Source organism: Dendrobium catenatum, unplaced genomic scaffold, assembly GCF_001605985.2.
Source record: "Dendrobium catenatum unplaced genomic scaffold, ASM160598v2 fragScaff_scaffold_883, whole genome shotgun sequence".
Taxonomy (NCBI): Eukaryota; Viridiplantae; Streptophyta; class Magnoliopsida; order Asparagales; family Orchidaceae; genus Dendrobium; species Dendrobium catenatum.
The window spans coordinates 467,958-485,393 of NW_021319345.1; the positions used below are offsets into that span (position 1 = coordinate 467,958).

The window sequence follows — 17,436 nt, forward strand, 5'->3', positions numbered from 1 at the left end:
TAATTTGTGTTTGAATTGTGAGAAATTATTCTGTGCGGAGATCGGATGTTGAACGTCGTCTGAAGACCAACCAGAATGTGACACGTCAACAGTACCAAGCACAGGAGTGACATGACTTATTTTAGTTCGTCTCCGGATGACGTTCGGCGTTCGGCGTCAGCACAGAATAATTACTCATGAAAAACATGTGCAAATACATTGTTTAATCTTTTTGGTGTTTTTCTTATTTCTGTTACTATTGTAGAGGAATCTCCCTAATCTTTTTGTCAATATGTATTTAATGATTTTTTTTAATATAGACTGTGAAACTGAAATCTTGATTTTAAACAGATCTAGAACAATAATATTCTGATATAGATTTTATCTGATTGATTTTTTTTAATCATTATATGTATGTGATATATGTTTAATTAAGTAAATATTATATTATATTTATTTCAAAATAATTTTAATGATTACAAAAGATAGCCTAATCAAATTTAAGTTGGTTGAAATATCCTGAAATAATTTATTTTCAAAATTTTAGGCTTTAACTCTGGAGAAATTATTTTGTGCGAAGTCCGGGCTATGAATGTACATAGTGATTGTATACATTGTATAAAAAAATTAACCAAACTGTGCATAAAATTATACATAATATATATATACTATGTACACTCATTATCCACATGAGAACTTTCCACTTGGAGAATAAAACTTTTTATCCGGATTCTGCACAGAATAATTTCTCCCAACTCTGACTAATGTTGTCTTTGTTGATTGATTAAATTTTGTTTGAGATAATTTTTTTATTGCAATATTTTTAAATAAAAATTTGTATTTAAAAAAAATGTTTTATAAAGCAATAAAAAAATCTTAAATCAATAGAAAACTACTATATCTTAAATATTTAAATGTAAAGTTGATTGTATACCCTAAAAGATCCACAACAAAGTTCCACACTTAACTTCGTTTTGGATGGCTTTCTTATTCCTTTTTAAATTAAAATTTTTATACTAAAAATTTATTTTAAAAAATATAGTAAGAAAGTCATCCAAAAGAAGCCTTAGAAATCATATCCATCCAACCTCATCAGAAAGTTTCTACTATCAAACACTAGTTTGGCATTAAACCATGGTACCATTAAGTCAGGCTCAAAGATAGATCCCATATCAGCTGCCTACTACTGATTGGGTGAACCCAATCAGAAGATCAACAGCTACTGCAGTGTCAATGCTCAAAGTTTATTAAAAAAACACAATGCAATGAGGTACTCTCCTCAATCAGACAAAATTCACAAGAACAACTTCTACAGAACAATTTATCCAGAACACTAAAAATTTTCACATTATTTTCATTCTTCCAAAGTTTAGTAAAACAAGTAACCAAATAACATGAACAACTATAAGAAAATTTCCTGAACTTTTTCTATAAGAACATTAACCAACTCATCAACCACCTGTCATTTCCTCTCTTGAAGCACCAAACAATTCCATTCTTCCATTCTAGATATTTCATGAAGATTTCTGCAACTTGGGAATAGATCAATAATATCAAAAGGCCAGAGGCCGTACACAAAACAATTACTTCACCACAATTCAAAACCAGAAGAAATTAGTTAACAGAACACAGGCAGACTTATTATTTAAGCAGATTGTCATTAACATCAAAGGACTATATCGTCTCACAACACACGACAAAGCAAAGTGCATGAAATTAAAGAAGTTTGCATATGACATACATATATAGACAGGATTAAAATCCCAGAAGTTCTTAAGCAAACAGTGATGACCTACTAAACATGTAACAGACAAACCAAGCTACTTAGAAACCATGAATCTTGATTTGATCTTTTTTCACAATACCAGCCTGCCCAATAAAATAGAAAGGTAAATGAATAATTATGACCACAACCTAAACATGAAAATCATACGAGTAATTGAGATGTCAGTTGCGAGTACCTGAATGAGAAAGGCGGAGACATTCTTCCTCTGATCACCTTGGAGTTGAATGACCTGTTTGGGACAATATTCAAGATTAGGGAGATTTACATGCATACCATTTTATTTTATGACATATCTAACACCTAAAACATTAATATTGCATGCCTACCACCCATAGAACAAATTCGGTTGCATGGAATGAAATATTAAAGTTTATAAGATTGTATGAATGGTAAAAATGAATTATAGGAGTGGTATATTTGATATTAAAGTTGTATATGGGTGGTAGGCATGTAATATTAATATTTTGAATGTTAGATATGTAAATAGCATGAAATAAAATGGTATGTATGTAAATTTCCCTAAAGATGGGAGATTTACATACATACCACTTTAATTATCAGAGCTCTAAAGTAGGGATGCTAAAAAAACCTTTAGGTTATTGAATATCTCATGTTTAGCACAAAATTTATACATATTCAACTCATGCATTAAGTAAACAAGCTGAATTTGAACATGATTTTCTTAGCTAGACTATTGCAAACTTTAGCTCATTCATATTTAGCATGATAATTAACAAGCTTAACCGAATAGAGTCACAGCTAGTTTATACTTAGGCTTCATTTGAGACGGCTTTCTTACTGCTTCTTAAAGCAATTTTTTAGAATAAAAAATAAAATTTTTCTACTAAAAATCTACATTAAGAAGCAGTAAGAAAGCCACCCCAAACGAAGCCTTAGATTCCTTTACATCACTACCAAACCAAACCAAACAAAGGCACCAGCTTACACAAACAAAGAAATGAGCCAAAAGAAAACCCATGAAACATATACCTGTCCAAGCTCTGAATCATCCACAACAGTACCATTACAACAGAATTCTTTCTTCAGGTCTTTTAAGATCTTAGATTTACTGTACTCTTTCTTCAACCCCTGAACAGTTGTCAGGCTTTTCCTCCCATTACGCTGCTGAACACGAATGTGCACGTACTCCTTTGACCCAGCACCAGCATTATCAGCATTAGCCTCAGCAAAAGGATCTGCCCCAAAAATATTTACAACCATAAGTCAAAACAAAATAAGTTATTAATTATAGGTACAAATGGTTTTTCCATCATACTTTTGTTAACTATCTACGATAAGAAAACTATGACAAGGTATTAAAACAAAACGTGATTTCAATATCCACTATCTTATCAGAAAAAGATTATTTGGCTTCCATTATAAGACAACCAGCCTCAGATAACATAGTTTTGAAACTTTACTAAGTGGGGAGTATCAAAATAATTTACAATAATTTAACTCAGAATAATATTACCTAGAGTCAAAACGCAAAAATTTGCTTAAATTTGAGCTTCACAGTTCAAAAAGAGCAGACTAAAAGCACCAGGTAGGGAGCATACCAAAGGTAGTAGGAATCTGAGCGTCGAGATCAGACATGAACCTTGCTTTTTGGAGTATAGATGGGAAGCAACAGAAATAAAATTTTCCCTCACAAGCACTAGCAACTGCGAGATTTTAACTTGTCAATAATACCATGTACATAAACATTTACTTAAACTTAGCGCACAAAACAATAAGAAAGAAATAGAATGAAACATCAAATGGTCCACGAAATTAAAGTGGACGAGCAAATGCTGTATAAAAAATTAATATCACACATAAAAGAAACATAATCAATATATAGACATGTCAAAATATGACTGTTACCACTTTCATGCAAGTTCCTAACTTCATTACAGCGGCCTGCTCAGAAAACATAAAATCGTAGTAGAGGATCTAAACCTTTTCGGTTTTTTTTTTTTCTTTTGACGGTCATTATTTTATATTCAAGCTAAGAACAAAGCTTGAGGTCAACATATGCTAGATTGCATGGAACCATATAAAGTTTCAATCTTTCCACCTTGGAAGCATAATAATTCGATTTATGTTATGATTATACTATTTCTATGAACTTAACACTCCAGACTATTGTAACAACGGTCCCCTTTCCGCGTCGAGAGCTGCAGGCAAAGTAATCAGTGATCAACTGAGATGAAACTGTAGCGATAGAAAGAGTAAAGAGGATGTTTGACTACAAGTAGTATTTAGTAAATCCAGTTAGCTCAGTTTTAGTAAATCTTGAGAGATTAAAACCTTAAAACTATTTGGAATGACAGATGATGTTAAATCCTGATATACTATTTCACAATTTATATCAGGATTGGAGATTTATGAGAGGTATAAATCCATAAATCCAGTAAATTCTGTGAATGGTGGGATTTAAAAAACAAAATTCCAAAATTTATTCAATAATGGGCTGAAAGTAGATTTATAAAAAAGAATTTAAAATATCTAAAATAGTGTTTGGCAGTATTTAAGCTAAACTTTGCTTAATCCTGCTAAAAAAGGATACTAATTACTAAACAAACCCTAAAGGAAGGAAAAAAGAAGATCTTTGGAAAATATCAAAAGACAAAACAACAAGATTATTCATACCAACAACCCTAATCAATATGAAACCCTACAGATCGAAGAACGAACCCTAAAATCGAAGTCACCGGACAACATGATTGAATTACGCCAATCCCAAACCAATACAAGAAGAAATCAAGACCGCACACACCATCCGATGATCAAATCAAATACCAATATCGATCTCAAATCCTGATTAGTAATAAAATAAAGCAAAATCAAAATATCAGCCATGAGAGCTTACCCAGATCTAGATGAAATCAAGAAGATCCCGTAGGAGCAACGATTTCCAAATCCACCAACGAATTGCTTGGAGAAAGAGAGAGAATCGGATCGAGCTATCAAATCCCTCTCGAATCGATCTCCCGATTCTCGACTCCCTCTTTTCCGATTGATGTACGGTGTAAAGAGCAAGCTTTAAAAGACTTTTGAGTCGGTTGTTGTCCCCATCCTACCGCTTGCTGATATTTGGTTCGATCGGAGCCGTCCGCTTTCGGTGGCTAAAATGTTAGGCGTGAAAATAATATCTTAAGACTAGCACAAATTCTCATATTCTTCACATGTGATAGAATATTTAGAGAATTTATGATATGTATAATGAATAAAAATCAAATATATTATAAAAATTTTTGAGAAGTGAAAAATTATAAATTTAACTCTGTTGAAATTATTAATTAATATATATCAGCAATAAAATATTATTTCTATGATAAAAATATAAGACACTATGAGGCGATAATGATCACGTTATAGTTAATATTGGTAGCAATTGTATGTGTTGATATTAGTCTTGATGGTGGGTGTTTGCCTTGTTGGAGATGGTGCGACATGGTCTACGTGGCGATGTGGGTATTGGCCTTAGCATCAATGACGGGTATTGGCTTTGTTGATAATGCTCATCATCAGGGTTATTGACAAATGGGTACATCGGAGTTATTATCAACGATGTGTGTCTGTTTTGGTGTTAACAGTAAGCGTCAACCTTAGAGGAGATGATGGGGGTTGGAGTTGTTGATGCTTACACATATTTGCTTTGTTGGTGATACCAGATATTAGCATTTGTGTTGATAATGAGTTTCAATTATGATAAGGATAATAGGTTTGGAGTTGGTTGAGTATGTGATTTTTCAATGATGAGGACATCGGGGATGTTCGTTATCACGAACATCAACATTGATGTTCATAATGATCACCAACACTGATGTTGACAACAATTGTTGGCCCTGTCACTGACTGCAAAAAATAACTTTGTTGTTGATAATATATATTTGTTTTAGTGGCGAGGATGGGTGTGAAGGTTATTGTATTTGATAAGCATCTAATTGGGTGGAATTTGATATTGTTGTTAATGACATATATCAATTTTTTTGATGATGATGTATGTTGGGGTTACTAATAATGATAGACTAAAATTTTGTTAGCAACAACAAGCGTTGACATTATTGTGTCAGCGGTCTCATAAAGCTCTTAATTATATGAGGTTAGCTCTGTTGAGGATTAGGAGACTTTTTCAAGCATTAGAAAGCTTTTTTGAGGCTATGTCAATGAAAAAAAGGTATTATAGATAATTTGAGATCTAATCATGATGATATTAATGTTGTGCTCTCCCTTTAACCCCATATTTATAGATTTATGTCAAGTCTCATAGCTAAAAAAAAATGTTGCATTCTATTAATATAAGTAAAATAGTAACTCTTCTTTGGATAAATATAATAAATTACACTCAAGTAATACAATAACTCTTTATCACAAATTATTATTATTATTTTTTGTAAATCAACTATCTTTCTTGTCAAATTTCTGAAGGCAAAAGGCAAGGCAAGTGAATCTTTCTATAAATCTTTTACAATTTCTAGCTTGTTCCATGAAGCTCTCGTTTGTGGTTCCTTCTTTACTTATGGTGTGGTTGGGGAAGCTTAGAATTTCTTTGCATAATTCCCATTCCTTGAATTTTATATAGAATTTGTGATTTCAAGAGATATTTTAGTGCAATACTAAGGTGTTGTTCATGGTCATTTGAGTTTTATTAATAAATAAATAATAATGAAGACCAAGGATTGAATTTGAACAAGGGTTAGAAGGGAAATTTTGAATAAGGGGTTGTTAGGGATTATGTAATTTTTCTTTTGCTTTAATTAGTCTTTCATGTTAGAATTTGGGGGTATCTTGAATTTGAAATCAGATTTGGGATCTAGGGTTGGTTCTTTTGGGCTCTAGGCTTGGTTAGATATTTGGAGAGCTGTTTCTTCCTCACAAATTGAAGAAACTTGCATCGTTTGCTATTTTCATGCATCTACTAATGGAATTCTTCGTTTTTTCTTTCAGTTTTATTCTGGTTTCCCCAGAGACCTATTGTACAGTTGCTATTTTTTGCCGTAATCAACAATTTTCTCATTGTTTTTCACCTATTGTGGTTATGTTTGCTTGCGAACTCAAGTATTTCCCTTAGAGTTACTTGCGAACTCAAGTACTTCCTATCAGAAGGCTTCGTTTGGGACGACTTTCTTTCTGCTTCATAAAATAGCTTTTTAATATAAAATTTTAATTTTTGTACTAAAAAATTACTTTATGAAGCAGTAAGAAAGCCGTCTTAAACGAAGCCAAAGTCTATAAGTGATGTAATTTGACATTCTTTTGTTGTTTGTGCTTCCAAAGTTCCAATTATTTACGTTGCATCTTTCCAATGAGTTTTGATGTTAATATGTTTTCATTTTGTAATAACATAAAAGATCCAGTTTTGTTCATTCTAGTAGATGTTGATTGCTGGCTACTAAATTTGCATTTCTTTAAGTGGACTTTGGACCTTTTGCATGTTTGTTTATGTTTAAGAACTTTTATTTCTTCATGTATGACTTAAATTTTTTATAAAGATGATTATAAAATTATTGTGGAGTATATAATATTTTTGAAAGCTGCTACATAAAGCAGATTCTTAGCACAAAAACTTTATGAAAGCAGTGAAAAAGCAATGCTAAATAGAATCTATGGTTGTGATCTGAAAAGCAAAATAATAAGAACGACATCCCAAATAGCGCCTTGGTATCTTTTTTAGCGATACAAAATATGTTAGAATATGACTTCGTTTGTGACAGCTTTCTTATTGCTTTTTAAAGCAGCTTTTCAAAATAAATTTTTAATTTTGTACTAAAAAATTATTTTAAAAAAAGTAAGAAAGTCATCCCAAATAAAATTTATTACTTATTCTTATACTTAATGGGTGAACTTGATTGTGTCATGCCCTTATTAAGAATTATTTGAATGATCTCACTCTTAGACCGACTCGATTAACTTCCTCGCACTAGAGATAGTGATCATGATGCATTGATGATCATTGCTTCCAAAATTTTAGATAAAAAAAATTGAAGATACTATTTGCTTTCGTTTGGGACAATTTTTTTATTATTTTTAAAATAATTTTATAGTAAAAAATTTTTGTACTAAAAAAATATTTTAAAAGTAGTAAGATGTTGACCAAATGAAGCCTATTATGTGATCATTGATTGTGTCATCAATGATATATCAATTAATTTTTTTTTATATTCAATTAAAATAAAAAATAATATTTTTTTAATATTAAATAGAAATTTTTTATGTTAAATATAAATAAAATAAAATACTAAGAAAGATCTCAAATAGGGCCTAAAAACATTGAGACAACAATAAATTGACCTCTTAAAGAGTACCACCCCCTCCAAAACCTCCACCTCCACCTCCTCCAATTCCACCACCCGCTCCCCCACCTGCACCGCCACCAAATCCAGCACCAAAACCCCCGCCACTACCGGCGCCGCCGCCAAATTTGCGGTGGCTGTAGTGGGCTGACGCGGTGGTGATGAAATGGTGAGCTAAACTGAAAATCAGAAGAAAGACAGAAAGCCATTTCCTATAAGAATCCATGGCCGCTAATTCTTCTCAGTGATTCAAAATGAAGCGATTCTTTCTTCTTATATAGAAGAAAAAAGATTAAAAGCTGAATGCGGACTTGTGATTAAAGCAAGCATTAAAAATTGCAAGAACAAAGCTAATTTGAAGACAGTTGGGGAGATGGTGAGAGACATTGATTGGTTGCAGAAGCAGGGGAGAGTTAAACTTTACAGACTGGTTACTTTTTAGTCATAATTAAGAAAATCAAAGTTGAAAAAAAGTAAAATTGTATTGCAGATGTGGTTATATATTTATAATTAAAAAACTAGATTGTGTTTAATTTGGTAATTAGTTCTGATTTTGAGTCATTTTATGAATATAAATATTTACATTCTATAGCACTTTCTCAATGAAGTTGATCAAAATCACTCCAATCTCGTTGGACAAAAGGAAGTCGTGACAATATCTCGTTGGGATCACCTCATAGGAGGTAGATGTCGAAGGTATCGATGAGATTAATGATGTGTGAAAGATAAGTTGTGATAGGAATTCATTGGCGAAGGTATAAATGGGACATGAAGTTTGAAGGAGAAGATAGTTCATGACACGTGCTAATCTTGCTAGGAGGTTGAGGTCAGAGGCATCGATGAGACAATTGATGTATGAAACATAAGTAGTGAGAGGAATTCGTCGCGAATGTATCAATGGGACACGAAGTTTGAAGGAGAAGATAGTTTGTGACACGTGCTAATCTTGCTAGGAGATATTATCGAGGAAGGATTGTGGCTCTTGTAGGAGGATGAAAAGATTGACGTGTGTGAAAGGCGAGGAGAATTCACTGGCAAGTGGCGAAGGCAACAAGTTCAAAAGCGTGAAAGATAACATAGAAGATCATTTTATGTTTGTTTTTTTTTTTTTTTTTTTTTTTTTTTTTTTTTGAGTGTTATCTAAGTAAATAGTTGAATTTAGGTGCTAAATATTTTAATGCTAAAATTTTGAGAGCTAAATATGTAAATCCCCAAAGTTTATTTCATTTAATGCATTGTTCGGCTCAAAATCTCTTTTCCTTTAGTAAGGTCATGAGAGGGAGAAATTATTACGTGCGGAGTCTGGACATAATTCTATGTCCAGACTGCGGTGTACACTTATTACTTGCGGAGTCTTAACGTGATTCTACGTCCGGACTGTGAGTGTATACAGTGAGTACATAATGTGTATACTCATATGCTCGAATGTAACTCTTTATTCAGACTCTGCACGTAATAATTTCTTCATGAGAGGGCATGTGTCCCTCATAAATTTTATATATATATATATTGGTTATAATTATTTAATTTTTAAAAAATAAAAAAAATGATTTTTACATCTCTAAATAATAAAATTAATTTCATGTGACACCATTATTATTATATTTTTACTCAGACCAAATTAAATAATTTCACACAACTAAATGCAAATGCATATTTTATATAGAAAAAAACTTATCAATAATTCTCTTCTAAAAATTAATTATAAGTGCATGATATTTAGTCAAAATAATCACATATTTAACATAAATTGCGAGATTATTAAATTGTCTTAAGAAAAAGTTATCTTTATACTCACATATAATATCCTGTTAAATAAATATTTTGCACTTGTTAATACATCTTTACATAAGAAACCCCAGAAATATTTTTTTCTTGCATTTTTTTTTTGCAAATGTACCCTTTCTTTCTACGATCACTACTAAAATGCTACTATTTATCATTTAATGTTCATATTTAATTTATCATATTTATTTATTTAGTTTTTAGCTTCATCGAATTTAATCACATGGAATTAAACTCTTTTTTGAAATATTACAATATTTATATTTCTTGCCATTAATGGGAATTGTTCAGTTGTATTAATTTAAATGTGACTTTAAATAAGAAATAAATAAATATTTAATGTGGAATTAAAGAAGAGGAGCGGTGGTCATTAATAGCCACGGCTATGGGCGGTGGGTAAAACTACTTTGCTAAAAGTAAGTTTTTATTTATTTATTTATTTCTGAAAAAATAGGGCCAAATTATAAATTTAATTAAGATAAATTAAATCTTAGTATGTTTATATAAATATGCCATTAAAATTTGACTTAATTGGACATGAATCTCAATTTATATTTAAAATTAAAACTTCTTAAATTAAATTCAGAAGCATCCACAGTTCAATTTTAACAAATTTATAATTCAATTCAAATCGAATGAGACAAACTCATGATAAAAATACTATATTTTATCAACACCTTTTCCCAATTATGTGAAAAACATCATTTGAAATAGCTCACAAATACTAGTTAATTAATTAATTGGACCAAACCCCATAGTTTTTCTCTTATCTGAAATTGTTACGTAAAAATTTTGAAGTATCACGTGTGAAATTTCTTAAACAAAAAAAGCTAAACTCTTAAAAATAGAGATGTCTTTTGGTGTAATGATTAGAATTTTCGTAAGAAACACTGCAGTTAAGCGTGCTCATTCCGGAGCAATTATGAGATGAGTGAACTACTGGGAAGTTACAACAAACTGTGAACCTCTTAGGCCAAAGCGGAAAATATCTCGATAGTTAAGAGTGTACTGTTACAAATAATACCAAAGCAATATAACAAACGAAAGATGGGAACTAAGTGTCATACAAGACAAAGTGTTACGTCATGTGAGCCACCTCTTAAATCCTGTATGGAACAAAATGCTAAATGATGGGAGCCACCACTTGAACTTGTAGGGGCACCTCTAGAATCATAAATGCATGGTAAATAACTCTGGGATAAAAATGCTGACGAGGGTATCAGTTACTTAAATGAGGGAGATTGTGAAACCTCTAAAGTAAAAGAAGCTGAACTCTTAAACATCGAGGTGCATTTTGGTGTAATGACTGAAATTTTTGTAAGAAACTCCGCATTTAAGCATGCTCATCCCGGATTAATTCTGAGATGGATAACCTACTAAGAAGTTACACCAACATGACAAAATCGTGAGGCTCTTAGGTCAAAACGGATAATATCTCGATAGTTAAGAGTTTGTGATGTTACATCTTGCAACCCTTTTTTATCTGTATGGTTGTCATATGATGCCAATATGTTAAACCTTTTCTCGTTCCTTCTCGCACTCTCTACATCCATTAACATTCTAGCACACAATAATTATAATATTAGACATAAAGACTCGATTTAATTTAAATTTTCTATTCCTGATTTACTCCAAAAACCAGTTTAATAACTAATTTTAAATTATTCATGAAAGATTTTTATAATTGAATAATTCCTATCCACAATAGAGATTACTCTAATTTGACAAAAATAATTTCCTAATAATTCGCCTTAGTGTACGAACAAAATGATTAATGCTACCAAAATCCTTTTTTCATTAAATATTCATGCATTAAAAAATCAACCAAAACTGCTCAGTCTAATCTGAATATTTTTTTTACTTAAATCTAAACTCAAATCAAAGAGGTTAACCCCCCAATTCCTGAATCATTTGTGACTTGAATTGATTTGATTTGACCCGACTAACCCACTCGACCCTTTCTAGTTATAAATCATACTTGACCTAAAATTAATTTAGTTGTACCATTAACAGTACAATAGGTTTTCGTGTCTTAAATAACAACCATAGGTTTGTCTGCCCAAAAGAAAAAAAAAAAAACTTTATTTTATGGGAAATTGAGATTCTTGAGAAGGAAAGTTGGTGGTTGGGAAAGCTGGCATAATAACATAAGGTTTCATGGCAAAAAGTTATTTGTGGAGCTCTGCTTTTTTTTTCCCTTCAAAATACAACATTTAATTCAAATATACATTCTCAAAATTCTGTTTATTTATTTAAAGAAATATAATATTACCCACCCATGCTTAACTTGATTGGTGGACCAGTGTGATTGGGTACCCCCATCCCGTGCTCGAATCCCCTCGAGCGACAGCGCCTCTTAAGTGGGACTCAATCAAGTGTGGGCCAAAAAATTTCTGGGGTGGGTGCCTCTTTTACGTCAGCCGAGGGATCACTTACGCTGTCAAGCGCCTCCTAAGAGGGTGATAACGGATATATACCCCCATTCCAAGAATAAAAAAAACTATAATATTAGGTAGAGGTGTCAAAACAAATTTTATTCAAGTAAAATCCAAAATTGACATGCTTTTAACATATCTGATCAAAACCCAACCTGACCCAACCAACCCGCTAACCCAATTAAGTGCAATAGACTAATATTTGGGGCTAGCAATGAGGGTGAGCATGACAAGTGTGAAGCTAGATGAGCAGCCAAGATATCGGCGGCGACAAACAGATCAAATTAGCTACAATAAAATTCAGGGGTTAACTCGAACCCAACTTGATATTTCAATCGGGCCGAAAACTTAAACCAGAATTCAAAATTTTCAAATCGAATCCAGGTCAATTTTTGGATTCGTACCATTGACACCCCTAATATTAGGTTATTATTTTGCCATAAAAAAATTTTCTCATCAACCGCAATTCAATTTCATGGATTTTTTATAAATTGGATTTCAAAGGAAATCATAACAATTTCAAGAAATTACAGATAAATCTTGAACATGCCAAAAAAATTAAGAAAAAAATAAACACTATAATACTCAAAGATTTAAGCTTAGCTTTCGGCTACTACTTTTCTGCAGCTTTTAAAATTTTTTTGTACTCAAAGCTGCTGTAGAAAGCAGTAAAAAAACAATCCCAAACCAAATTCTAAAAATTAAAAATTGCGTTTTTACAACAATAAACTGAAGAAATTTGGAAGGCGATCTATGCCACCATTTTATCTTCCCAGGATCAAGATCATAGCATAGAACTCAAAGAATTTTAAAACCAAACACCTACTTAACTTTACAACCAATGTATACAACACAACCATGATCAATAATTGCCAGATACTATTAATATAAGTATTTCATGGGAAAGTTTTGAAGAACTTAGGCCATTACACAATCAGGATAAAAGCAGAACCAGGAAAATATTGCAGGGAGACATCATAACTGGAAGATGGAGAGCAAATGGAAAGAGAGATGAGATAAGTGGGAATGTACACATTTATTTTTGTGGTCTCATAGAGAGATCTTCACGATGGCTTAGAAGGCAGAACCGAAGGTGTTTTCACCACTGTAAGTCATGTAGAGGAAGCCATCTTCATCTTTGTTCTCTTCATAGATTGCAGACATCATAGCAGCTACATTAACAAAATAAAATGGGTGATTTGTAAATTAATCCAACATACAAACCTTAGCATATTTCTTGATCAGAGACTGACCTGTAGGAGGAAGGGTGTTCTTCACAAAAATGAAGATGGCCTTTTCTGCACTTAGCTTAATCCTCTTCCGAACAACATAAACAAACTGTCCCACAGTAAGGTCAGCAGGAACTAAGTACCTAAGCATCAAAATCAAAGTTAATGGAAGAAAGACAATTGAAACAGTTCTCCAAGAAGGAGCGTTGAATTGAAAAGTTAAAAAAAAAAAGGGTAAAAAAGGTTATTTGCAATGAAAATGAAACAATCATTTTGACGCAACAGGCGAGGATATCTTTCTTTGGCAAGAAGTTTAGGCTACTTTGCTCTCCACGGTTCTGACCACTTCTAATGATTGTTTGAAACATTCTCAGCAAAACTAGTAAACACCAAATCTCACTACATTTTAATTGTAATCAATTTGTAAATCAAACAACAACAAAAATAACATCAAGCCTTTGTCCCACTATGTGGGGTCAGCTACATGAATCCTTTTTCGTCATTGTACTGTTAAAAGTCAAATTCTCAGTTAAATCTTATAGAAAAAAATCATTTCTAATATATTCTAACCAAGTCTTTTTAGGTCTACCGTTACCTTTCTTATATAAGTCAAATCTAATACCTCAACTTTCCTAACCGGGTCATTGGAAGACCTCTGTTTAATGTGACCAAACCATCCAAGGCAACTCTCTCTAATCAAAACGAATAATAAATTTCCTTCAATCAGCTAAAAAGATTTACATTTTAGCCTCAGATAGTCATAGCCATGCTGCTATGCATACCTGTAAGCTCACCTTTAGCGTTATCTGGCATTAAGGAACATAAAGACAACTTGAAATCAATCTCTTTGCATCAATGGAAATTTTTAAAAAAGTAAGAAAAGAAATAAATACAACCAAACATGCTTTCCTGACCTTTGTGAAAATAAGAACATTTAAAAGCAGAATAGCATAATTTAGGCAGTTTTAAACTTATGTTTTGGTAAAAAATTGAAAAATTATGATGATATCAATTGTAAGGAAATGCAAATTAGTAAAGGTTAATGAAAAAAGGATGGAAAAAAAAAAACTAAATTGAATTCCAAGCATACAAAAAGGAATATGTTTTACTGACTTCTTCTTGTCAATGTCTGGTATGTCACTCCTCTCAGCCTTCTCAACAATCACCTTCATTTAAAAAAAAAAAGAAAAAAGAGTAAGTAAAATAATCAGAACAGAATACGCCAAATCAGATGTAGACAAAAAAATCACAGCACATTACAGGAATTCTATCAGGATACTTCTCCCTAATGCGAGCTGCCTCAGCTTGTCTCCTCTCTGAAATCCATGATACAGATAAAGTCAGGAGGGTGAACTCAAAAATTTAACCGATGCAATATAAGGCAGACGATCACTTTAAAAAAATATAAAAGGAGCATTGTTATGGATGCATGCAATTGCTAAACCCCCTACAAATACAAGTAAAGGTTCATTTGGTTGCTTGAAGTTGGAAAGAACATTGAGGAAAACAATGAAATTTATTATATATTTTCTGTCTGCAAGTAAGCAAAAATTCCGACTTGTAGAATGTCAATTCATGTGATATGAAAACCAACACCATATTGCCACTAGTTCCGTCGTTTCACTTGATCTTGGCATACAAGTTCAAGAACAACCAAACTAATAAGTTCCCGTCATTTACAGCTGCTCGCATATTAAAAAATATTCACTTTATACGAAGTAATTAGGGGCTATTTGGCTACAAGTAGAATTTAGTAAATCATGTAAATCTATGTATAGTAAACCGTGAGAGCAATAAAATCTGAAAACTGTTTGGCATTACAAATGTTAAATCTTGTTAAATACTACTAATATGTTTGGCTATTTGTTTCAGTATTTAAAATTTCTCGGTGGAGAAATCCTTATATCCCTTGAAGCCGGTGAATGGTGGAATTTAAAAAATCCTAGATTTGACCAATAATGGGGCTGAGAACGAGGATTTGAAAATCCCCAACATTCTTTTGAAAGGACTTAAGCTAATGCTTGCTTAAATTCTAACATCCCCTAAATGAAATATCCATAAGCAACTAAAAATTTCTCTTTTGTGACATTCAAAACAAGCAATTACTCGCTACCCACCAATTATTGTGCTTTATGACATATTGAAATATACCATACTTGATGGTGCTAGATTTTCTCATGTCAATCATCCTCCAATAATATATTCTTATCAATGGAAAATCCTACTCAATACATATAAAAGATGGGTATCTGCATCAAGAACCGGCCAGGGACACCTGCAAGCTTCCACGACATCGTAACCTGAGAAATTTTCTTACTTCCTCAAACTGTCCCACGACTGCCACTAAATAAAATCATCAAAACATCAAACCAATCACATAGATGATAGAGGCGGCACTCAACCTTCTAAATAAAAATTAAGCATGAAAATTTTAACATGTAAGAGGATGTAAAAGAAACCCTAACTTCAAATCGGAAAACTTTAGATTAAAAGGAGCGAGAGATAGAGAGGAGGGAATCAAACCAAGAGGGTGTTCCAACTTGAAAGAGCTCTTCGCCATGGATTTCTTCGTTTGCCTGCACATCCGAAAAAGATCATCTTTTATCTCAAAAAATTAATTCGTGAAAACATACAAGCCAAATCGATCGATTGATACATAAAGATCTGAGAGGGATTAGAGCGCACCGCGAGAAAAAGAAACGATTGCTCAAGTGAGGATGATTGATCGCCTGCCTCCGGGGTAATCCTTAGTGGTGGGTATGGAGAAGGAATTAGGGCTTTCTTATTAGAACACGAAAGGAAAGCGTGGAGCCGTATAAGTAAAGCGGCTGAGGCGTCGGTAAAATATAGGCGTAGCTATAGGTGTAAGTGAGTCAACTCGGTTAAAGAGTTAGCTCGGGTTTGACAAATTGTTTGTGAGTTGAGTTTGATGAGTTAATAAGTCAAATTTGAGCTAATCTCAATTAGACTCGTAAGCTCGTGGTACAGTTCTTTTAAAAAATATTAATATAAAATATAATTAAAATATACTAAAATTTAAGATTTTAAATACAAAGTTGTTAATAATATTCAAAAATTAAATAATAATTTCTTTATAAAATAATTCTTTATTTTGGTAATTAATTTTTTTAGTGAATTTAATCCTAAATTTAAGCACCATTTTATTTATTTATTTATGGCATTTCAATTAATAGAGTAATAGACCACTTCGATGATGATAATGGAGAAATATTGCTGAAGGAATAAATGTGAAAGCATCCAATATTTTGCTTTTTTTCTTAATTATCAGAGAAAAAAGGGTTTAATAATGTCTGATGTAATTATTTGCCCCAATAATATAGCAATGATATGAGCTTGCCAAAATTAAATGATAAGGAATTTAACAAAAAAATATTTTTTTTAATTATGATTTTCAACATTAAAGTAAGAATTTGAGGAATAAAATATTGAATGATTATGATTTTTGGTGTTAACTATAAAATTGTCCCTATTTATTATATAATGGATTGTAAAATCATATTTGTTTTGGATGATAGATGTTGCTTGCATGATGCCCAAATTGGTGGAATGTAGAGAACATGTTGTAAGACCTTTTGATGATCTATGTTTTATATTTTTTTAATAGAAATTTATTCGAAAAATGACATAAGATAAATTATAAATAAATAATGAAAGTTTACTTTATAAATAAGGGAGGGACAATATTGTATACTTGTATATGCCTTCGCAGGTGTTTAGCAGGTAGTCAGCGGGTTATGATGGAGGAACTTGCACCTAGTGGGACCCACAAATGAGCTCGTTCAGTGATCATCAGGCCTTATCCACTCATGCCTATAGGAGATTGTTCTCATAGAGCCAATTTAGGGTTATCACAGAACAAGTAGCTCGTCATTGACCTATTTAGAGCAGGTCGGTCACCAAAAGCTACTAACTCTCACTCT

The 17,436-nt window shown here is 32.2% G+C and overlaps 2 protein-coding genes across 2 annotated transcripts; both read right to left on the minus strand.

The window, feature by feature from the left end:
* Positions 1 to 1,593: 1,593 nt before the first annotated feature.
* On the minus strand, positions 1,594 to 4,781 carry LOC110104056 (protein translation factor SUI1 homolog 2). Its single transcript, XM_020833002.2, has 5 exons — positions 4,620 to 4,781; positions 3,325 to 3,429; positions 2,756 to 2,961; positions 1,941 to 1,994; positions 1,594 to 1,848 (listed from the first exon to the last, which is right to left on the minus strand). Exons 2-5 carry the CDS (start codon positions 3,359 to 3,361, stop codon positions 1,804 to 1,806), a joined length of 342 nt encoding a protein of 113 aa, XP_020688661.1. The 5' UTR covers positions 3,362 to 3,429; positions 4,620 to 4,781; the 3' UTR covers positions 1,594 to 1,803.
* An 8,331-nt stretch (positions 4,782 to 13,112) lies between these two features.
* LOC110104058 (autophagy-related protein 8C) lies at positions 13,113 to 16,339 on the minus strand. Its single transcript, XM_020833005.2, has 6 exons — positions 16,181 to 16,339; positions 16,019 to 16,071; positions 14,756 to 14,811; positions 14,609 to 14,661; positions 13,520 to 13,638; positions 13,113 to 13,438 (listed from the first exon to the last, which is right to left on the minus strand). The coding sequence occupies exons 2-6, from the start codon at positions 16,053 to 16,055 to the stop codon at positions 13,341 to 13,343; spliced, it is 363 nt and encodes a 120-aa protein (XP_020688664.1). The 5' UTR covers positions 16,056 to 16,071; positions 16,181 to 16,339; the 3' UTR covers positions 13,113 to 13,340.
* Between the last annotated feature and the right edge of the window lie 1,097 nt (positions 16,340 to 17,436).